The 23986-nt window shown below is 44.8% G+C and overlaps 1 protein-coding gene across 13 annotated transcripts in view; it reads right to left on the bottom strand.

Annotated features, from left to right (window-relative positions):
- SEPTIN6 (septin 6) overlaps positions 1-23986 on the bottom strand; it is a 69908-nt gene that overhangs the window by 39119 nt on the left and 6803 nt on the right. For 12 of the 13 annotated variants that reach the window (XM_059911451.1, XM_059911453.1, XM_059911449.1 and 9 more), the window contains 2 exons: positions 16562-16676; positions 8937-9132 (listed from right to left, as the gene is read on the bottom strand). In XM_059911451.1, coding sequence (XP_059767434.1) covers positions 8937-9132; positions 16562-16676 — 311 coding nt within the window. Of the gene's footprint in view, positions 1-8936; positions 9133-16561; positions 16677-21636; positions 21822-23986 lie in introns of all 13 variants that reach the window. The other variant, XM_059911458.1, reaches the window with a different exon arrangement.

The raw sequence follows: 23986 nt of genomic DNA on the forward strand, positions 1-23986 counted from the left end.
TCATCCACAAGAAAAAGGTTTTTGTTTTTGTTTTTGTTTTTAAAATTTAAATCTGTCAGTATTCTATGACTTTTGGATTTTGTGTCATGATTAGAAAAGCCTTCTCTAAGGGATCAATACCAGAATAACTGAGGCAGAAGAACGGATAAGTGACCTGGAAGATAAAATAGTGGAAATAACTACTGCAGAGCAGAATAAAGAAGAAAGAATGAAAAGAACTGAGGACAGTCTCAGAGACCTCTGGGACAAGATTAAACACACCAACATTTGAATTATAGGGGTCCCAGAAGAAGAAGGGAAAAAGAAAGGGACTGAGAAAATATCTGAAGAGATTATAGTTGAAAACTTCCCTAATATGGGAAAGGAAATAGTTAATCAAGTCCAGGAAGCACAGAGAGTCCCATACAGGATAAATCCAAGGAGAACCACGACAAGACACATATTAATCAAACTATAAAAAATTAAATACAAAGAAAAAATATTAAAAGCAGCAAGGGAAAAACAACAAATAACACACAAGGGAATCCCCATAAGGTTAACAGCTGATCTTTCAGCAGAAACTCTGCAAGCCAGAAGGGAGTGGCAGGACATATTTAAAGTGATGAAGGAGAAAACCCTACAACCAGGATTACTCTACCCAGCAAGGATCTCATTCAGATTTGATGGAGAAATTAAAACCCTTACAGACAAGCAAAAGCGAAGAGAATTCAGCACCACCACACCAGCTTTACAACAAATGCTAAAGGAACTTCTCTAGGCAGGAAACACAAGAGAAGGAAAAGACCTACAATAACAAACCCAAAACAATTAAGAAAATGGTGGACTTCCCTGGTGGCGCAGTGGTTGAGAATCTGCCTGCCATTGCAGGGGACACGGGTTCGAGCCCTGGTCTGGGAAGATCCCACATGCCGTGGAGCAACAAGGCCCATGTGCCACAACTACTGAGCCTGCGCGTCTGGAGCTTGTGCTCCGCAACAAGAGAGGCCATGATAGTGAGAGGCCCACACACCACGATGAAGAGTGGCCCCCGCTTGCAGCAACTAGAGAAAGCCCTTGCACAGAAACGAAGACCCAACACAGCCATAAATAAATAAATAAATAATTCAAAAAAAGAGAAAATGGTAATAGGAACATACATATCGATAATTACCTTAAATGTAAATGGATTAAATGCTCCAACCAAAAGACACAGACTGGCTGAATGGATACAAAAACAAGACCCGTATATATGCTGTCCACAAGAGACCCACTTCAGACCTAGGGACACATAGAAACTGAAAGTGAGGTGATGGAAAAACATATTCCACGCAAATGGAAATCAAAAGAAAGCTGGAGTAGCAATTCTCGTATCAGACAAAATAGACTTTAAAATAAAGACTGTTACAAGAGACAAAGAAGGACACTACATAATGATCAAGGGATCGATCCAAGAAGAAAATATAACAACTGTAAATATTTATGCACCCAACACAGGAGCACCTCAATACATAAGGCAAATACTAACAGCCATAAAAGGGGAAATCGACAGTAACACAATCACAGTAGGGGACTTTAATACCCCACTTTCACCAATGGACAGATCATCCAAAATGAAAATAAATAAGGAAACACAAGCTTTAAATGATACATTAAACAAGACTAGACTTAATTGCTATTTATAGGACATTCCATCCAAAAACCAAAGAATACACATTCTTCTCAAGTGCTCATGAAACATTCTCCAGGATAGATCATATCTTGGGTCACAAATCAAGCCTTGGTAAATTTAAGAAAATTGAAATCATATCAAGTATCTTTTCTGACCACAATGCTATAAGACTAGATATCAATTACAGAAAAAATTCTGTAAAAAATACAAACACATGGAGGCTAAACAATACACTACTTAGTAACCAAGAGATCACTGATGAAATCAAAGAGGAAATCAAAAAATACCTAGAAACAAATGACAATGAAAACACGACGACCCAAAACCTATGGGATGCAGCAAAAGCAGTTCTAAGAGGGAAGTGTATAGCAATACAATCCTACCTTAAGAAACAAGAAACATCTCAAATAAACAACCTAACCTTACACCTAAAGCAGTTAGAGAAAGAAGAACAAAAAACCCCCAAAGTTAGCAGAAGGAAAAAAATCATAAAGATCAGAATAGAAATAAATGAAAAAGAAATGAAGGAAACGATAGCAAAGATCAATAAAACTAAAAGCTGGTTCTTTGAGAAGATAAACAAAAGTGATAAACCATTAGCCAGACTCATCAAGAAAAAAAGGGAGAAGACTCAAATCAATAGAATTAGAAATGAAAAAGGAGAAGTAACAACTGACACTGCAGAAATACAAAGGATCATGAGAGATTAGTACAAGCAACTCTATGCCAATAAAATGGACAACCTGGAAGAAATGGACAAATTCTTAGAAATGCACAACCTTCCAAGACTGAACCAGGAGGAATAGAAAATATGAACAGACCAATCACAAGCACTGAAATTGAAACTGTGATTAAAAATCTTCCAACAGGACTTCCCTGGTGGCACAGTGGTTAAGAATCCGCCTGCCAATGCAGGGGACACAGGTTCGAGCCCTGGTCCGGGAAGATCCCACGTGCCGTGGAGCAACTAAGCCCGTGTGCCACAACTACTGAGCCTGCGCTCTGGAGCCTGCGAGCCACAACTACTGAAGCCCACGCACCACAACGAAGAGTAGCCCCCACGCACCACAATGAAGAGCAGCCCCCGCTCACTGCAACTAGAGAAAGCCTGCGCGCAGCAATGAAGACCCAACGCAGCCAAAAATAAATGATAAATTTAAAAAAAAATCTTCCAACAAACAAAAGCCCAGGACCAGATGGCTTCACAGGCGAATTCTATCAAACATTTAGAGAAGAGGTAACACCTACCCTTCTCAAACTCTTCCAAAATACAGCAGAGGGAGGAACACTCCCCAACTGATTCTACGCATCTACAAATAGATGGAGAGATATACCATGTTCTTGGATTGGAAGAATCAACATTGTGAAAATGACTCTACAACCCAAAGCAATCTACAGATTCAATGCAATCCCTATCAAACTACCACTGGCATTTTTCACAGAACTAGAACAAAATATTTCACAATTTGTATGGAAACGCAAAAGACCCCGAATAGCCAAAGCAATCTTGAGAAAGAAAAACGGAGCTGGAGGAATCAGGCTCCCTGACTTCAGACTATACTACAAAGCTACAGTCATCAAGAGAGTATGGTACTGGCACAAAAACAGAAATATAGATCAATGGAACAGGATAGAAAGCCTAGAGATAAACCCACGCACATCTGGTCATCTTATCTTTGATAAAGGAGGCAAGAATATACAGTGGAGAAAAGACAGCCTCTTCAATAAGGGGTGCTGGGAAAACTGGACAGCTACATGTAAAGTATGAAATTAGAACAATCCCTAACACCATACACAAAAATAAACTCAAAATGGATTAAAGACCTAAATGTAAGGCCAGACACTATCAAACTCTTAGAGGAAAACATAGGCAGAACACTCTATGACATAAATCACAGCAAGATCCTTTTTGACCCACCTCGTAGAGAAATGGAAATAAAAACAAAAATAAACAAATGGGACCTAATGAAACTTGAAAGCTTTTGCACAGCAAAGGAAACCATAAACAAGACGAAAAGACAACCCTCAGAATGGGAGAAAATATTTGCAAATGAAGCAACTGACAAAGGATTAATCTCCAAAATTTACAAGCATCTCATGCAGCTCAATATCAAAAAAACAAACAACCCAATCCAAAAATGGGCAGAAGACTTAAATAGACATTTCTCCAAAGAAGATATACAGATTGCCAACAAACACATGAAAGAATGCTCAACATCATTAGTCATTAGAGAAATGCAAATCAAAACTACAATGAGGTATCATCTCACACCGGTCAGAATGGCCATCATCAAAAAATCTACAAACAATAAATGCTGGAGAGGGTGTGGAGAAAAGGGAACACTCTTGCACTGTTGGTGGGAATGTAAATTGATACAGCCACTATGGAGAACAGTATGGAGGTTCCTTAAAAAACTAAAAATAGAACTACCACACGACCCAGCAATCCCACTAATGGGCATATACCCTGAGAAAACCATAATTCAAAAAGAGTCATGTACCAAAATGTTCATTGCAGCTCTATTTACAATAGCCAGGACATGGAAGCAACCTGTGTCCATCATCGGATGAATGGATAAAGAAGATGTGGCACATATATACAAAGGAATATTACTCAGCCATAAAAAGAAACGAAACTGAGTTACTTGTAGTGAGGTGGATGGACCCAGAGTCTGTCATACAGAGTGAAGTAAGTCAGAAAGAGAAAAAGAAATACCGTATGCTAACACGTATATATGGAATCTAAGAAAGAAAAAAAAAGGTCATGAAGAACCTAGGGGCAAGATGGGAATAAAGTCACAGACCTACTAGAGAATGGACTTGAGGATAGGGGGAGGGGGAAGGGTAAGATGTGACAGGGTGAGAGAGTGGCATGGACATATATACACTACCAAACGTAAAATAGATAGCTAGTGGGAAGCAGCCGTATAGCACAGGGAGATCAGCTCGGTGCTTTGTGACCACCTAGAGGGATGGAATAGGGAGGGTGGGAGGGAAACAGCAAAAGGGAGGAGATATGGGGATGTATGTATATGTATAGCTGATTCACTTTGTTATAAAGCAGAAACTAACACACCATTGTAAAGCAATCATACTCCAATAAAGATGTTAAAAAAAAAGAGAAGAAAAGCCTTCTCTACCCCCAAAGTTATAAGAATATTCTCCTATATGTTTTCCTCATATTTTTAGAAGTTGTTTTTAATCCAACTGGAATCTATTTTTGTGAATGGTGTTTGTGTGGGACGGTCTCATCTTATTTTTTCCTAACGGATGGCCTATTTTCCCAGCACGTTTTCTTGAATAGTCCATTCTTTCCTTGCTAACTTACAAATGCTAAATTCCCATATAAACATGGATTTGATCTTGGACTCATTTTTCTGTTCAATTGCTCCTTTTGCTATTCTTTTTTTTAAAATAAATTTATTTATTTATTTATTTTTGGCTGCGTTGGGTCTTGGTTGCTGGGCACAGGCTTTCTCTAGTTGTGGCGAGCGGGGGCTACTCTTCGTTGTGGTGCACAGGCTTCTTATTGTGGTGGCTTCTCTTGTTGTGGAGCACAGGCTCTAGGTGCACGGGCTCAGTAGTTGTGGCTCACGGGCTCTAGAGCACAGGCCCAGTAGTTGTCGCACACAGGCTTAGTGGCTCCATGCCATGTGGTATCTTCCCGGACCAGGGCTCGAATCCCTGTCCCCCGCACTGGCAGGTGGATTCTTAACCACTGCGCCATCAGGGAAGTCCCTCCTTTTGCTATTCTGATGCCTTTACTTCCTTACCTCCCATTCACTCATGGCAATCTAGTTTCTACCCACGATTTCCCTGGAATTATTATTCCTAAGTGTATTAATGACCTTCATGTTGCCAAACCCAATGGATATTTTTCAGTTTTTATCTTCCTGGACACTATTTATCATTCCCTCCCATATGCTACATAATACAACTCTCCCTTGATTCTTCTACCAATAAAAGTCATGATCATAACAATATCTTCTGTTCGTTAGTTACCCCGTGCCAGGCACTGTTTAAGCGTTTCCTGTGCCATCCACGTGGAGTATGCCTCACCCATAACCCTCTGGTTAGATATCAGCATTATCATCATCCCTACTTTACAGAAAACTGAGGCATAGAGAATTTAAGTGCCTAGTTGTAGTGTAAGCCCTGACAGTTGTAACTTGCATTTTTGTAACGCGAGTGTCTGATTTAAGCTTTGATTTCGGAGGCATCCACTTCAAAAAGGCACCTACTTCAAGGACAGCTATCTCGAATACACACACTGCCAGCCACAGAAAGATAAGGAACCAGCCCCGTCCATCTCCCCCCCACCCCAAGCTTCCTGTTTTAAAGATATTGGTGGATTTCTATAACTGACCATTTAGGCCATCTGTTTTTTTCTCTCCCCACGTGTTAAATTCCCGCTCTTATGTTTTACATTCACCAATAAAGATTAAGCCCGCAAAACCACAGGCCGCCTACCCTCGATCCCTATGAAAGCAGAACCCCAGGCCCAGGTGCTCTCTCTCTCTTTCTCTACCCTCTACCTCGCTGTGTAGCCCCAGGTGTGACTTGTCCTTTCCAGAACCTGTGAGTAATAAACCCTTTTCTCCCCTTCAAGTTTCCTGATGGTTATTACTGAGGGCGTCTTGCAATCATAATAAGAACCACAAGGGCCGGTCCAGCCGCAACATTGGTTATGGATAGGCTGAGACCAGTACAAAACGCTTGTCCAAGATCCCTGAGCTAATAAGTAGCAAGGTGGGATTTGAACCTAGGTCTGTCTGAGACCAAAGCCTAAGTTCCTAAGCACATCCCTTTCCAGCCTGTCCTCTGTCTCGCTCTCGAGTTCCTTTTGCTTCAGCAGCTTTCAAATGGTGCCCTTCTCCAGGATATGGCCTTCGTCACTGCTCTTCTCAGTTTGCCCCTGCACCCTGGGTAAAGCAGGGCCTTCTGATGCTCTCTTTCAGTGCAGCTGCACTGACCTATCTATGTTCTCATGGCCCTGTCAGAATGGAGAAAACATGGCTTTTTATTACAAATCCCTGGAGCTTACTCCACTCCTGTTCCCCAGCCCATTTCCCGGAGGCTTCTCATTTTTACTTATGCGAGTTTGTATTATTTGATATAAGCATGTATCACATTTATAATCAGGAAAAACAGTAAGGATATTAAAAATATAAGAGAAGTAGATTAGCCTCTAAGGGCCTCTATCAGTTTGGCCCTCCCAAACCATCATTATGCAGGCGTTTTCCAATGTTAGATATGTCGACTATATGTTACTGAGAACTGTGAAAAATTTATTGGAGGAGATGCCGAGCAATCTGCAGCTGAGATTAATCACTCATATTGTGACCCAAATATCCCCTTTCCCCAGGGTTTAATTTATTCTCCATCAAACAAGATTAGCACAATAAGCAGGCCTATACAAAGCAGAGGTGTCCTTCGTCTAGAATTTCAAATGGAAAACAGAATTCAGTTCAATTATTAAGGAGCTAAATATATTTATTCATTATAAGGAAATGAGTATGGCTGTTGTTATTTTAAGGGAGAAATAGAAGAATTTGGGATACAGTTCATCTGAGAAGCAAGGGAATCCTCAAAGGATGAGCAGACACTTTGCTCAAAATGATGAATGACCTTTTCTGCGAAGAGCACCTGTGATAACCATGTGACTTTTAGTTAAACGCAGATGATGCCTGACGCCCTCCCCCTCCCTCAACCCAGCCCTCATCTCGTCCTCATCTGAGCCTCTCACTCCAGCCCTCACTGGCACACCGTTCTCAACCACCCACAGTCTCTCCTCCTACCTCTCTGCTTATTCCAGATCGGTCTCTTTCCAGGATGTCTTTCCCTCCATCTGCTGACTTAACATCCTCAGGTTTTTATCTTTAGCCCAGCGTTCATCTCACTCGGCTCCAGTCCCTGGATGATCTTACGTGTGTCTGTGGCTGGAACATATCACCTGTACCTTGATAACCCAAGTCTGTTTCCAGCTCTAACCCTGCATATGCAGCTGACTACCGATAAAGGTCATCTCCTCTCTCGATGGTCCGCAGGCAGCTCAAACTCAACACGTCCTAAACAGAGCTGATTCTTCTTAAACCTGGTTCTCTTATGGTAACTCTTACTGAATGCCGCCACCATCTGTCCACTCTCCAAAGCCAGAAATCCAAGCCTCATTCTAGGTTCTTCTTTTGCCTTCCCAACCCCCAAGTCCTGTTGAGTCTACCTACTCAGTAGTTATCAAATCTGTCTCCTCTTCCCTGTCTCAGCACCTGTTTCACTGCTGGCCTCAATCAAATTGGTCCAACAGTCTCCTAATTGGTCTTCCTGCTCTCCAGCCTATCTCCACACTATCCCAAAGCCCCCTCTTCAAAGGCCAATTCGACTACATCATTCTACTTCATAAAGCTTTTCAGTGGCTCCTTATCTACACATTCTACAACCCCTCCATGACCTGGTCCCTGCTTACCTCTTCAGGCTCATCTCCCCTCACTTTTCCCCCAGCTCACGCCAAGCACCGGCCCAGGAGCACAGCAGGTATCGTGGGGCCCTAGGTTTACATGATTTGAAGGGCCCTCCAAGAAAGATCAAACAACACAATGACTAGAAATTAGTTCCAGGGCTCTGGAGGCACGTGTGCAACTGAGGGCCCTGAAACAAGCTTCACTAGCTTCACAGTAACTCTACCCCTGGTCTAGCCAAACAGAGCAAGCTCAGTCCCCTAGAACATGCCACAGTCTTCCACATCCCTTTGCCTTTGTACAAGCAGCTGTCCCTGCCCGGGATGCTGTTCCCAACCTTCCCTTGTCTGTCCAGCAAAATCGTTCACCCTTCAAAGGCCAGCTCAGGGGCACCTCCTCTGTGCAGGCCTCCCTGACCTCCCTGCATGGAGCTGATTGTTCTCTCCTTCACGTTCTCATTGTAGCTTGTCCTTTACCTCTGTGTACCCTGTCCTTTACAGAGCAGGTCACACTCAAAGGAACTTGTTTGTTTAAGACCAGGTTTCCCCGTGAGTCTTTGCCTCAAGGGCAGAGACAAGGTCATTCCTTTTTAGATTGTCAGAGCACAGCAGTACCTGGCTCAATAAATGTCTGCCGAATGGAACAGAAAGACATCCTGCCTTGGGCAAAGCGTGTGGAGTAGAACACTGAAATAGACAGAGACCCTGGGCGGAGGCGGCGCTAGTGAGCTCTCTGCTGCCTGCCTGCATCATCTGAGAGGTCCAGCGGGACCCCAGTGGTGAACTCCTCCCCGTGGCCTCCCACTAGCCTCCCCACCCCACCGCCTCCCTTACCTGTCCTCCTTGTTGATCTGGTCCCCGAAGCCCACTGTGCTAACAATGGTGAGCTTTAGCCCCACGTTGCTTTCTTGAAGGTCATATGTATTGGACCGGAGCTGGACACCCGGCTGTGTGTGGGTGGCTGGCTCCCCCTCGAACTTGGTGTTGAACAGGGTGTCCATGAGGGTGGACTTGCCCAAACCTGTCTCTCCTGAAAAACAAAAGAATGAATTATGATGCATTCACACAATGACCACGCAGCCATTACACATCATGTTTCGGATGCATATTCACTGACATGGGAAAATGTACACGGTAAGACACTAAGTGAAGCGCACATAGAACTACATGGACTATTTGATCTCAGTTAAGTGAAAAACAGTATAAGGAACTGCACCAACATATTAGCAGTGGTCATCTCGGGACAGTGGAACTGGGGTAATTTTTCTCTTAGTCTTCATATTTTTGTGTTATTTGAAAATTGAGTATGCATTGTTTTTATAGTCAGAAAAAGAAACCATGTTAAAGGCAGTGATGGCGAGGTAGAGTTATGCCTAGAAAAAGACTGGAAGTGCATACAACGTACTCTTACCAACGGTCATGTCTGGGTGGTGGGGTTATGTGCGCTTTTCACTTCTTTCTTTATGCTTTTCTCTATTTTCCAAGTTTTCTACAAGGAACGTGTATAGCTTTCATAATAAAAATTTAAGGGCTATTTTCAAGTTTAAAAGAAAGGGACAGCAGTCCCTCATCAAATAAATATCCTCTCCTCTCAGTCCCCACCTCTCCCTGCCAGACCCAGACAGCACCCAGATATGTATCCCAGTGGGGAGACCATTTTTAGCTAATGGAGAGGGAATTTAGCAGGCCACAAATTACTCTTCCCTTTAAATTTCAAACAAGCCAGTCAATTGTTTGTTTAACTAACAGCCTGCGGGATACTAATAAATAAAACCCCTGGAATTTCAAAACCACTGGCTTTCGAAACCAGGGCGACGAGTGGGGGAAGGGCTGCGGGAACTGGTGAACGTTTGTGGAGGTTATTCCTGAGAGACGCAGAGGATGTCAAGTCACGGCCAGGAACCAAGGACCGCGCTTTGAAGACCCGGGCTACCCTGCTGTTCTGCTATCATCACCCCTCTTCTCCCTTTCCCTGCTCCCAACCCTTGAGATGTGAGAACTGACACATCTTCCCAGTTGGGAATGGGGGGAGTGGGTTTGCCCTGGGCAAATCCTGGCCTGGCAAGTCCCCTCTTGTGACCAACAGCACATATCTGCACGGCAGTCCAGGGCTAGGGTTAGAGCTGCACAACCAATAACCGTAAATGGTCCATCTCCCCTCCCACCTCTGGGTGTGTCTAGCTTTGCATCTTGCAAACCTCTTTTATCCCCAATAATGAGCTATGAAGGCAGGAGGTGCTTTTAAAAATATCTGTCTATGCTGAGAGCTTTCTGTATGTGGAGAGATCAGTGAGAGAGAGAGAGAAAACAAGGAGAACATTCAACTCAGCCTGGCTACCCGGCCCCCCAGCCCAATTTCATAGCCAGGTCTGACTAATGTGGTTGATTGCCAAGGTGCAGGGAAATGGTTCCTCACACAGATCGTGCTTCCAGCCAGGGTCTGCTATACCTATTAGCAGCAAAGACTCTCCCAGAAGAGGCCCTTTTTTCCCTCCCTAAAGGAACAGGAAGTATTTGGGTCCCCAGAAAAATTTGGTGAGGCGCGGGGGGCCTTTGCCATGGGAGGTGGCAGACTTGGCTAAGCAACGGAATAAATCGCCCCCCTCCCCGCCCAAGGTGCGGGTGCCGCTCCACTGCAAAGGGGCCAGCACCTCTGAGAGGGAACACAGGGCGGCTGCCTCTCCCTAACTCGCCTTCCCTCTGGGCGGTGAAGCTTAAGCTACATTTCCGCCGGTCTTTGTACGTGCCTAATAAATTGTCCGTGTACATCCCCACTTTCAGACCCTCTGTCCTGTTCTGTGAGCTCTCTGCTGAACGCCCCGCAGCTCCTAGATCGTGGCGGGCCCTGACTCCCCAGCACCCAGAGCTGGCCCCCTGACTCCCTGATCCTAAGACTTCTCAGAGAGCAGGGGATGGGCAACTTCTGGTGCTCCCCGGGAGCGCCTAGCAAGAGGCTCACGCAGAGGCCTCAGGAGCAGTACCACAGAGGGAAGGGCCCGCCCTGTTTGCGCAGCTGTAGAAAGGGAGGCCGGGTGGGCCGGGCGGGGCAGGGCAACGGGGAAAATGACCACCCGGATGCCTGCCAGTGCAAAAGGGCTGTGGAAATTAGATGCTCAATGATGAGTGCCTGGAAGAAAAGGCCCGGCGGGTGTCTAGGGAACTGTGATAAATGCAACATGAGAAGAGGGCAGAAAATCAAGTGTGCTTGTCCCATTGCTATCGAGTGCTCCCGTTCCAGTTTTCCATCAATGTGGAGCCTGGGGGAGGGGAGGGGTGGGAGCTCTCTCTCGATGGCTGGCACAGACCCAGCCTGAGCCTGGGATGTTGTCCTGGGCCCAGTACCGAGGGGGGGAGGGGAGCCACTCTCGGCTCAACTCAGATCAGGTCAGCAGATTCCACACCCCTGCAAGAAGGTGGGGACTTGGCAATTAGATTCCAGCAGGGAACCTGAGGAGTCCCGAGGGGTCAATTTCTCTCTCCTCCTCCCTCCTCAGAGTGTACAGCGGGGTTTCTTAACCCTTTTTAAATCATCTCCACCAGCCCAGAGGATTTCCTCTCACTTGACTTAATGTAGATAGGATCCTGGAAACACCAGGTTTTTAAAAAAGAATTCAACTTAAAACATGGAATATGAAATATGCTTTTTCAAACTATACTCCCTGGGCTAGTCTGATGTTGACCTCTCTACCCTGAGTTCAAAACCACTGTGACAAAGAAAAGCTTAGCCCTTTTCCTCAGCTGCTGTTAACATTTGCATCCTCTGGTACCTTGTGCAATTAAGTCCTTGCAAGTGATGAAATGCAGAGTCCCAGGCAGGTTATCACTAAATAACTGTGACCTAAGCCTAGCCCTTCCCCTTCTCTGGACTCCAGTCTCTTTTTTCCATAAAATGAGCAGGTTTGAGTAGTAATAATAACAGCTATTGCTTCTGGAGCACTTACTATGTGGGCACCACTGTAAATACCTTACATATATTTCCTCATTTATTCCCTAAAATAAGGCTGTGTATTAGATAATACTACTATTTGTCCTTAATTTACAGATGGATTAACCAAGCCACTTCCTAGCTATGTGAATGTGCCCCTGCTCTTCCGTCTCTCTGCACGTCACATTCCTCATCTATAAAATGTGGAGGAAGAAACTGGCCCAGGGTCACGAAAGTAGTATGTGGCAATGCCAGCATTTGACTGCAGGCAGTCTGACACTGGAGCCCATGCATGTTCTAGTGCGTCCCATAGGTGTGATATGTTGTTTCATTCAGTCATTCAACAAATATTTAGAACCTTTAATAGGAGCCAGGCACAGGTTTAGGAGCCGGGGATGCAGCAATGATCAGGAGCTAGTCTCTTCCGGCTCCGAATGTTGGAATAAACCAAGAGAAACGTCTTTGAGTTCAACCGGAAGGTGTCCAAAAGGGAACTCTCCAGGAACTCCTGTTGGCCAAGGGAGCCTATGGATGGGGACGAGGTCCTGCCTGGCTCTGTGACCTTGCCCTCTACTTCCTCCTGATCTTGCAGAGACCTGGCAAACAGTGGTGTGCTGGAGCCGGCTCGCCCGGCTTCCTGCAGCTCTTCCCAAGCCCATGTGCAGTGATGTCATGTTGGCAGCTTAAAACCAGCTATGGTGGGAATAACGACAGCACAAAAATTGGTAAATGCTACAAACCACGGCAACTTTTCTCCTGAGAGTGGGTTGTTTGACGCTGACCAGCACACCACCGCTGGCAGCCTGTCTTAGACAGGTGGACGGCTGCCTCTCCCAGAGACGGAGAGATGAAACCATCGCTCCCTGACCCTGAGAGAATGCTAGCTGCCCTTCCTCTCCTCCTGCACTGAGCCTCAATCCTGCTTCTCTTGTATGTTTTTTTTTCCAAGTTCAACAGAGCCCAGTTGAGCCTGGAATCCTGAGCAGTTTCAAAGTAAATATTATCATTATGACCCTTTGTGCTCGTCACAGGCATTCTCTGTTGCTGGCACATTCGGAGGGCTGAGTCTCTTTGGGGCTCTTTCCCAGCAGAACGTTTGCACTGCTGACTCTAGTGGTTCCTCCAACGCCTCCTGTACTATATCTAGAATCCTGGGATCCTAGTGATTTCCAAAGCTAAGCTAGTAGACTGGGAGTGGGCTAGTAGATTTTTTAGAACGGGAGGGGGACCTCAGCCCACTCGGTAATTACTGTCAACCACAGCGTCTGTTGGAGAGGAGCCATAATATGCTCACACCCATGTGCCTGGCCCTCTAAAAATAACGATCGTAGGTGTCATCATCAGTGCCCTTATGTATAAATTACGCTCTTGATTCATAAAAATTCCCCCTCTCAATCCCAGCATGCACATGCACACTTATGCACGGAGGGTACTCACTCCACTAGGCTGGGGCCTCTGATCAGCAGCCCAGCACAATAAACAATACTGTGATAAAAATATTCTAGATCTCTGTTAATAACCAAAGCCAGTGTTACCATAATTTTACACTTAAAATGCCCTATCAGAAAAGAAAAGAAAATCCTTTGGGGAAACATATTCTATGCCCAAACAGAACCGTTTTATAATCATCATTAAGGGAGTAAAGCTGACCGTTATGCACAGGCAGTAGGCATGAAAGTATGGTCACTGAAGGTCCTGCGAGAGAAACGATCACCTTCAGCAGCCAAGCTATGGATCCTTCGCCACGTCGGTGACGCTACCCAGCCCCACGGCTGGGCTGAGATTGCAGCCTTAGAGCCACCGTAAGCCGTCTGTGACTTTGGCCCAAATTGTGGGTTCTCAGAGCAATGACAGGCTTGTGAGCCCAGCCAGAGAGGGGGATGCATGAGTTGCAGGCTTTTTTGGATCAGGGATGGGGAATGCAGTTAACCCAGTCTGGGTGGGTGCATCCAAGGGGTGCACCTGCACGGCTAAGAGGGGAGCTATTAGGGCAGCCGTTTCCTGAAACTTCATAAGTAGAGACAGAGAGAGAGGAGGTGACTCCTTGGGTGTGAGGGTCTCCTTTCTACCCTTCCCCTCTTGGAGGGTCTGTCCTGGGCAGTTGAGTGATTCCATGCCCGCAGGTGCACAGTGAAGCAGTTGCATATGTACGATGCCTGGGTGGGTAGGGGTTACTGTTTCTCCCACTTGGGACTTCCCTGGTGGTGCAGTGGTTAAGAATCCGCCTGCCAGTGCAGGGGACACGGGTTCCACCCCTGGTCCGGGAAGATTCCACATGCCGCGGAGCAACTACGCCCGTGCACCACAGCTACAGAGCCTGTGGGCCACAGCTACTGAGCCTGCGAGCCGCCAACTACTGAAGCCTGCACGCCTAGAGCCCGTGCTCCGCACAACAAGAGAAGCCATCGCAATGAGAAGCCTGCGCACCGTGATGAAGAGTAGCTCCCACTCACTGCAACTAGAGAAAGCCCGCGCGCAGCAGCGAAGACCCAACGCAGCCAAAAATAAAAATAATAAATAAATAAATAAATAAATATTTCTCCTGCTCACTTTGCCTTGAGCTTGGCTGCCTCTTCCTCCGGGCCCTAGGGGAGCCTGTGGTCCACATGTCCAATTACCCTACGCTGCCGCCCTCAGAGAGCCATTCTGACCTATGCGGCCTCCCTCCTAAAGCTTTACTAGCCCACCCAATTGCACTTGGTGTGAGAGGCTGATGAAGGTGGGCCTGTCACTTCACTTCTCATCCCCTCAACTTCAGTGCAGGTCACCCGGAGCTCTGGGAGGAATGCCAAGGGACTCCAATATGTTTGTGTGGAAGTTTTTCAGTAATCAAATGTTATGTGAAATAAGCTGGCCATCAGCCAAAGATGGGAGAGATCTGGCAGTGCTAATATTGGATGTGATGGCATTTGATCTTGATGTCGATCACCATGACTGCTGTTTATTTTGTATCCCTCTCCTAATAGCACCTCATCGTAACCATGGGTAGACTTTTGGCATTTGAAGAATTAACAGCCTAGATCTGGACTCTCAGGCCCATGATATGTAAATCTGTGAAGCACATATTTTCATCTCATAGGTTCCAAAGCTGGTGCATGAGAGTGAGTCATTTCACTAGTGAGTGAGCCTAGCTGACTGCCTGTCAACCATACTTAGAAGTGGCTTTGTTTTCTCTACTTGTCCTTGAGCGTGTAGCTAATTCTCCGACAGAAAATGATCTGAGGAGTGCCAGGGAGGGAGAAGAAAAAACAAAGAGTCCAAGAAAATGAATGACCTTAGTTACAAAACAGAACTTTAGACTACATTAGAGAGTAGAATACCCAATTCAGTAGTGGTTCACACCCTCAGTATGAATGAATTCCCCGTATGCTCTATACAAAAATAGGAAAAGGCAATTAGCAAAAGTGTTTTGAGTGTTCCGACCAGCATGAAAACTGCCATTATTATGGTATTTATAGAATCATTAAGGTTTGGAGGTACGTCACTAAAAACATGCAGGTATGCCTTACCGCACTGTATAGTGAAAATTATACACTGTGATCATGTTTGCAAATTTGGGATTATTTAAGGTCTAAGGACAGATTCTCAAAGAACGTCAAGGAACTGCTTGCTGTTCCTGAGATTTGTTTGGTTGGTGCTTGACAGTTTCCAAAGTGCTTCTGCATTCTCAAGAGATGTCTCTGGCAGCGGTTACCGAAGCAGTGGGAGGGACAAAGGGTCAGGCAGACCTGGGTCCTTGTCATGGCTCTGCCACTTATTCTGTGTTGCCTCAGCTAAGTCCCTTATCCCCCCGAGTTTCTTGGTCTCCGTCTGTTCCATGAGGATATGAATGCCACTTGGTCTGTTCACTTCCCAGAGTCCTAGTAAGGACTAAATTGTTAACACGGGAAAGGGTTTGAGAAATGTAGTGAGTGGTTCCTGCGGGGATAATTCATGCATTCATTTCACATACATTATTGAACTCTCTTTGTGCTGTAATTAGCACAGTAGAGGTGACTAAGACATGGTTCCCACACTTGAGACTAAAGGTCCAGGCACAGATACACTTAAAGGGAATAAAAAGAACTTGGCACACAGCTGTGTGGTCCCTGCACAGAGCTCAAACTGTACCAAGCACAGCAGGGCTGCAGAGGAAACAGACAGACCCAACCCACTGCCCACAGCTGGTAAGCAGGCATCTTTTCACAGCCATTACCTCCCTCCCAATTCTGCCCTGGCTCCTATTTTCTGCAGTCAGAACAAACCTGATAAGAGTAGTTGAGCCAGACAGCTCCCTTACAGAGTTTCCACTGGGTGTCACACAGCTCAGCTCCCCCCAAGGTATGGCCCCGCATTCTGGTCTGGGCAGGGAAAAATGTAACTACAGCCAGCAGCTCACCAAAACAAGCAGAGGGATAAAAGAAGAAGAGGGGCAGAAACACTCCTGCAAATAGATCAGAATGACACACTATTGAACCTAATGACCTGCAGAGCCACACCCAGCCATTAAGGATCCATATTCTGTAATAGAATTTCCTGCTATGGAAATACTCACCCACGCACAGGATGTTGAAGCAGAAGCCCTGGCTGACTGACTTATTCACCAGCTGGTCGGGCAAGCTGTCAAACCCCACATGTCCAGCCAGGGGGACAGTTCGGCAACCTTCACCCTAATTTGGAAGGGGAGGGAGGGGAGAAAATGAAAATGTGCTTAAAAGCAACCTGGGTCTCACTTCCCCATCCAAATGCTCTCTGTGCTAGGAATTAACACCCACTGGGGCCCATCTCCCCTTAGCTAGTCTCTGATCCAAAGCAAAATGACCCATTCGCTTAGAAATCATGGATTCTTGGGTACAGTCACCCTTGAGGCTCCATAATGAACGTCACATAGTTCCAGACAGAGCAAACTACAGAGGCGGCTTGTAAGGGGTGGGAGGGCAGGGGGTCAGGGGGTGAGAAGGTTCCCAGTCTTGGGTTAATTCTCCTCACAGAGACTCAGTTTCCTTTCACGTCTGTCAAATGAGATAATATTACCTTACAGATGATTGGGAGACTCAAATATGCCAACACATGTAACGAGCTTAGTACAATGCCTGGAATACATGTAAGTATTCAGTAAATATGACAATTTCTCTTCTCGGGACGTCCCTGGTGGTCCAGTGGGTAAGACTCCTCGCTCCCAGTGCAGGGGACCCGGGTTCGATCCCTGGTCAGGGAGCTAGATCCCGCACGCATGCTGCAACTAAAGATCCCTCATGCCCGTGACTGTCATCTGGCAAGATTGTTACCCTCACACATCTCACCCCACACCCTCCAGTGGAGTATTCTCAACAGACAACCATATGCCATCATTCAGTCCTGGTTTGTATATTCTGGGCCCCAGAGGGGTTCCTGAAGACAGCTGGGTTTCATGAGTGGCCTGCATCACTCAGGGCTATATTCACCCCCTTTTGCTTTTCCTCACCCTTTTCTCCACCTTTTTATCAAAGCAATCAAAAAAAGATCTAAGGGGCTTCCCTGGTGGCGCGGTGGTTAAGAATCTGCCTGCCAATGCAGGGGACATGGGTTCGAGCCCTGGTCCGGGAAAGATCCCACATGCCGCGGAGCAACTAAGCCCGTGCGCCACAACTCCTGAGCCTGTGTGCCTAGAGCCCATGCTCCGAACAAGAGAAGCCACTGCAATGAGAAGCCCGCGCACCGCAGCGAAGAGTAGCCCCCACTCGCCACAACTAGAGAAAGCCCGCGCGCAGCAACAAAGACCCAACACAGCCAAAAATTAATTAATTAATTAATTTTTTTTTAAAAAGATGTAAGTTTCCCACTTTTCATTCTTGGTCCTCAAGACTGCAGGGGAGACAGAAACCTAAGAGCCAGTATGCTTTCTTGATGGAGCCTCCTACTTAGCAGGCATCGGAAATTGGGAGGGACTCAGAGCTGAGGTTTCCTGAGCCATATATTATCACCCCCGGCTGCCTCTTCCTGTGTCCAAATTCAGCACCATGAAACTTCAAGTGCTCCAGGGCGTCTGGTCCAAGTGCCAAAAGATGAGGAAAGGGAATTTTCAAACTGAAGACAGTGAAGGGCAGTGGGGAGAACTCCACATCTTATTCTTAAAGATTTATTTCATTGTCAAGCCTCACCCAAGCACCTCCCACGTGCCCACAGTTATCTCCCACCTAGCCCAGTGCTGTGAGAGCCCTAAATAGCAGAAGAAAGAGTATGGCCTTTATTCCCTAGGCAATGGGGTTTGAAAGGGGCATTTTGAGTGTTTTGAGCAGGGAGGGCCATGACACAAGTAGTCTTTTCAAAAGATCATTCCAGCTGCAGGGCGCTTGATCGATGGGAGGAGAGAGGGAGCAGGGGCAGGAAGACATATTAGGAGAGGACTCCAATAACGCTGAACTGGCAGAGTGACAGCCAGGCACTGTGACGATAAATGCTGCTTGAAGTGAACTGATCTGACTTGGGACTCAGGAGGGAGGAACAAATTTGAGAGCCGTCCTAAAGAAAGGATGAGACTCGGTGAATGATGGAGCAGAGAGAGTGCGGGAGCAATCAAAGCTATAAGGCTGCAAGGTCCTACGCCTGGGAGATTGCATTGATGGCACCAAGGGCAGAAAGAGGGAAGCCAGGAAAGGGTGCTTTAGTGGAAAAGTCGAAGATTCTAGTTTTAAATAGCCATTATTTTAAAATTACATTTATCAGGTTTTTTATAAGAGTAATCCATGTTCGCTGTAGAAATTTTAAAACATATGGAAAATTATAAAGAAGAAAATAAAAATCACCCATAATATCACTCTCCAGAGATAATCACTATTAGTATTTACATGTATTTCCCTACAGTCTATATATAATACTTTTTTTTCTTTTTTCTTTCTTTTTTTTTTTTTTTTTTTACAAAATAGGGATAATCCTGTATATTCCTTTTCATCACCTGGCTTTATAACCTGACACTTAACATAGTACGGATGTTCTCTTGAGTAATTAAGTATACTTCTAAAACATTACTTTTTTGGCCACATAGCATTCCATTGTAGGAATTTACCACATTTTCTCAACCAGTGAAATGTCTTCCACTACTAGACATTTAGCGCGTTTCCAAGTTTTCAACATTATAAGTAATAATTCTTGTTCTTACAGGTTTGCATAGTCTCTGATTATTTCCTCAAGCTAAATTCCTAGAATTAAAGCCTGCTGGGTCCAAGGCCACACACATTGGAAAGACTTTGGTACACACTGAGAAATCATTCAACAGAGAATATTACAAATGTCTATTTCTAAGGCCAGTATGCAAGACTGTCTGTTTACACATACTTAGACCAGCACTGAGTTTGAGGCTTTTTAACCATTGTGAATTGAATCATTGCAAAATGGCATCACGTAACTTCATTTGCATTTTATTAGTGAGAGTGAACTTTTTTTATTGTTCAACTATATATGTGTATTGTGTCTATGTATATGTGAGTTGCCTATTCACGTCTTTGTCCATTTTCTTAAAATGGGTGCTTGTCTTTCTCTTCTGGATTTGTAAAAGCATTTTCTATATTAAAGAAAACAAGATAGTTTTGATTTTATGGTGACACATCTACCCACTAAGTACTTAGCAATATGGGATTGTAGGCTCAGGGAGAATTCAGGACTGAGATATAAATTTAGCAGTGAGAGGTATGAAACTGGATGTGTTCTTCAAGAGACAGTACAGGGAGAAAAGAACTAAGGACTGAATATAAGCAATGCCCACAAGTAAGGAATGGGAAGATGAAGAGAATTCTTCCAAGGGGCGGGAGGATGATCAGAAAAGTAAGAGATGACCCAACAGTTTTCTATCACCAGAGGCCAAGATTGAAGTCAGGAAGGATTACAGAGAAACGACCATTGGTCTGGATTTGGTAAAGTCCACTGGTAACTTTTAGAATCCTTTTTTCTTCTGTATCTTTTTACCTGGTGTCCAATACACCCAAGTTAACTGGAAGGTTTGGGGACTATGGAACATGGAATCTGGGTAATGTGTCTTTCTTGCCAATCAAGATTTAAGCAGCAAACTGTATGTCTCAATCCTTGTAGTTGAGAAAGCTTCGAAAATGAATTTGTATATGCAGTTCCTGCTTTAGGAAATCCTGCCTAGCGAGCACCATTCACTCCTGCTTTGATGAATCTTAGATGTCAAGGTCACCGTTATGAATATCAGTCCTCATTGTTCAGAGGTAAATACGTAACGGTGAAAAGGACAGGACATTGGCCTGAATGGACACTGACCCCAGGACAGCCCCTGGAAGTTTCTTCCCTCTTCCCTCTCTAAACCTCTGATAGCTTAGCTCTTTCCTCTTTCTCCTTAACGTGGCCTGATTAATTGAGGACCTGACTGCTTTGATTGCAGTTAATTGAATGTTCCCTGGATTACAAAGTGCACAAAAGGAGATGGAACTGGCAACTTGGCCCAGGACGTCTGACACTAAAATCTTAAGTTACCATCTTGAGTAGCAGGTGGTGCCACGTTTGACGCTTTGAACTGAGAGGCTAGAAAGGCCACAGCCACCAAAATGTTAAATGGCCCATCTCCCGTGACCTGCAACCTCCCCTCAGGATCTACTCTAGAGAGACTCACATGCCTGTACAAAGGTCCATGTACAGTACAAGGAAACTCATTACAGAATTATTTATAATACTGAAAACCTAGAAAAAAAAAAACTAAATGTCCGACAATGGGAAAAATATTGGGTTGGCCAAAAAGTTCGTTCGGGTGTTTCATAGGTTGTGACAGAAAAACCAAACAGTTAACTAAATTATGGTATGTGCATATGCTGGAATATTCCACAGCCATTAAGAAGAATGCAGTAGGTCTAGAAACAGAGTCACAGATGTAGAAAACAAACTCATGGTTACCAGGGGGTAAGGGCGGGGAGGGATATATTGGGAGACTGGGATGGACATATACACACTACTATATATAAAACAGTTAACTAGTAAGGCCCTACTGTATAGCACAGGGAACTCTACTCAATACTCTGTAATGGCCTATATAGGAAAAGAATCTAAAAGAGAGTGGATATATGTGTATGTATAACTGATTCACTTTGCTGTACACCTGAAACTAACGCAACATTGTAAATCAACTATACTCCAATAATAAAAAAAAAAAGAATGCAGTAGGTCTATAGGTACTGATCGGAATATCTCCAAGACACATTATAATATAGAAAAAAAGAAGCTGTAGAACAATAAGCACAGTATGAGGCCATATATGCAAAAAGACCCTCCGTGTGTATGTGCACTTAAATGTATGTGAGAGAAAGGGGACTAAAAAGCCACCCCACCACACCTAGAACTCAGGGTACCTCAGGGGAGGGGACTGGAACTAGGGGCTTACTCAGGGGGGTAGTCAGTGTGCTTCTGCATTGTTTGATTCTTTTACAGCATGAATGTATTCACACATTACCTGTGTAATTTAAAAAACATTTTTAATAACACGAAAAGAGAGTTCTGGCTCAGCTTTGCAGCAGGGGTAATTAGGCTGCAGAGTCTGAGAGGAGCTAAAAGGAAGGCAAAAATGAAAGCGTGCTCCTGAGAACTGGGAGAGGCCCCACTCCCCTCCCCAATTACATTTCCTGTTTTCTCCTCATCTGCAGTCACCTGCGGTCTTGAAATACGTTATACCACATTTCATATCACAGGCAGAAACAACGCTCTCTTTCTCTTCCGCCTCCTCCCCCGAGGACACACCAATTGCGCGTTTTAATTGAATAGTCGGAGGTTCGTGTTATGAAGAACGAGTGAGGGCAGTTCCAGCTGTGCATCGTTCTCCCCTTGCTGTGATTCTGAAAATAAAGGGTCCCATAAGCACCCAAGTGGGTAACCCCCGCCCCCCTCCCCACCTTCCAACCTTTATGGCATAGGACGCAAGCCATGTAAGAAGCCTCCGGAAACTGAGGGCGCATCTGTGTCGATGGAGAATTTCTGGCCTCCGTTTAAAACTGGGGTGGAAAAAAAAACTGGGGTGGTCAAGTTAGTAGCTGTCATTCTGAAGGACAAGACCAAAACAAAAAGTTTGGAACCCATGGCCAAAGACCGGGCTTGTCCCCAACTTTCTCCTCTGGCCTTGGCACAAAGATGCTAGGAAAGGACAGAAACACTGAAATAGGATTCTCTCCGGCAGCCCCATGTGTCACTTACTGGTGGGCCTGATCTCTCACACCTTCCCTTCCTCTATCTCCCTCCCCAGCTCTGAATATCAATCTCTGAGAGACCCTGCAAATCTTCAGGACGCTCAAACTCAATGAATAGTTCAATGATGCATGATGGAATATTAAACGGCTGATAAAAATATATTCTAAGAATACCTAATGGCATAGGAAAATGATTACCAAATACTGTTAGATAAAAAACAAAAACAAAAACAATACCCTGTGTATACAGGATCATCCCAATCATGAGGAAAAAAAGTATGTATGCATTTTTAAAAGCTTGGAAGAATATATACCAAAATGGTGAGAATGGTTGCTTTTGGCTTGGAGGGGCTGTAGGAGCTGCTGCTTTTCCGTTTTCCAAATTTTCTACAGTAGGCATATTTTACTTTTATAATCAGAATTAAAATATTATTTTTTTAAGATTCTATGATGATACTTTCCTAGGCAGGAAAGTGGCCTCAGATATTTTAGCAAAATCTTTAGTTACAGCCAAAAAGTTGCTTTATGTACAGATAACCAGAAAATTTGGTGAAGTATTCAGCTTTCCGGCAGTTTTATTGTATATAAAACATTTATTTTACCAATAATACCATAAAACCTTATTATTCTTCTTATTATAACATATTTATATACAATATAACATTATTATACAGTATGCCTTATTCTTTTTTTTTTTTTTTTTTATGCCTTATTCTTATAAAGATTCATGCGAACCAGGAGTCAAACTCAAATCACATACCCTGAAACATATAGCAAAAAGTCTTGCTGAAACAATCAGGTGGATGATAGCCCTATCTGCTACCTCCAGTGTTACCAAGGGAGTGAGTGCCACTTATTATCCCGTATTATCAGCTATAAGAACCACAAAACCACTGCTAAGTTCCCAGAGGTTAAAACAACAACAACTCCAATATGCCTAACACATCAAACGTCAGGATTTCCCTGGCTCCGATTAAGCTGAGCTGAGAGGAAACTGACAGTAGTAGCGATGCCCTGAACTGGGAGAGAGAAATCTGGGGGCCTTTCCGAGGAGAAATAAAACCTGCCAAAGCTAGCAGCACCCCTTAGGGGCCCCAGTGCCTTTCAGTGGGGGAGCAGCTTAGGGGATCCTGACGAAGCACAAAGGAAACCATCCTCACCATACAGGGAGAAGGCCCAGTTTTGGCAAATCCAATAGATGGAACTCTGGATTTTAATACACCAGATCAATTCCAGAGTGGCTTTTCATTCTATAAAAGGATTCACAGCAGGATTCTATTAAATAGCCAGCTCTCCTAGTGCATGTAAAAGGGGATTCAATAGACAAAAATTCAGCTGTCATGTACCTTTATAGGAAGTCAATAGCTATATACACCTACACGGACGGACAGACAATATGTGAAGGGTTGTTTGTTTCTACTCCAGTTCCAGAGACCCTGCTGAGCTAAAAGCACAGACTTGCTTTCTCTACAGCTGTCTCCCCACCCAGCTCAAGGAGTCAAAGCAGGGAAGGGGTGGAGTTAAACTCCGCCACCTCGATCGGAAGCAGAAGCAGAAGCAGAAGCAGGCAAGGACCTGAAAGAAATTAGGCTGGAGGAAACACAAGAAGCATACAATGTCAGAGCTGGAAACACCCTTAAAGATCACTTAATCCAACACGTGCATTTGACAAAAAGGGAAACAGAGACTCAGAGGCGGGAAGTGACTTGTCCCGAGTCACAGAGTGATTTAGTGGCAGAGAGTGGTGCTGGGACCCAGGGCCCTGTCAAGCAGACTGCCACTCTCAAATGGAAAAGCTGACTCAAGTGGCACATAGA

This window comes from Balaenoptera ricei, chromosome X (genome assembly GCF_028023285.1).
Source record: "Balaenoptera ricei isolate mBalRic1 chromosome X, mBalRic1.hap2, whole genome shotgun sequence".
In the NCBI taxonomy this organism is placed as follows: Eukaryota; Metazoa; Chordata; class Mammalia; order Artiodactyla; family Balaenopteridae; genus Balaenoptera; species Balaenoptera ricei.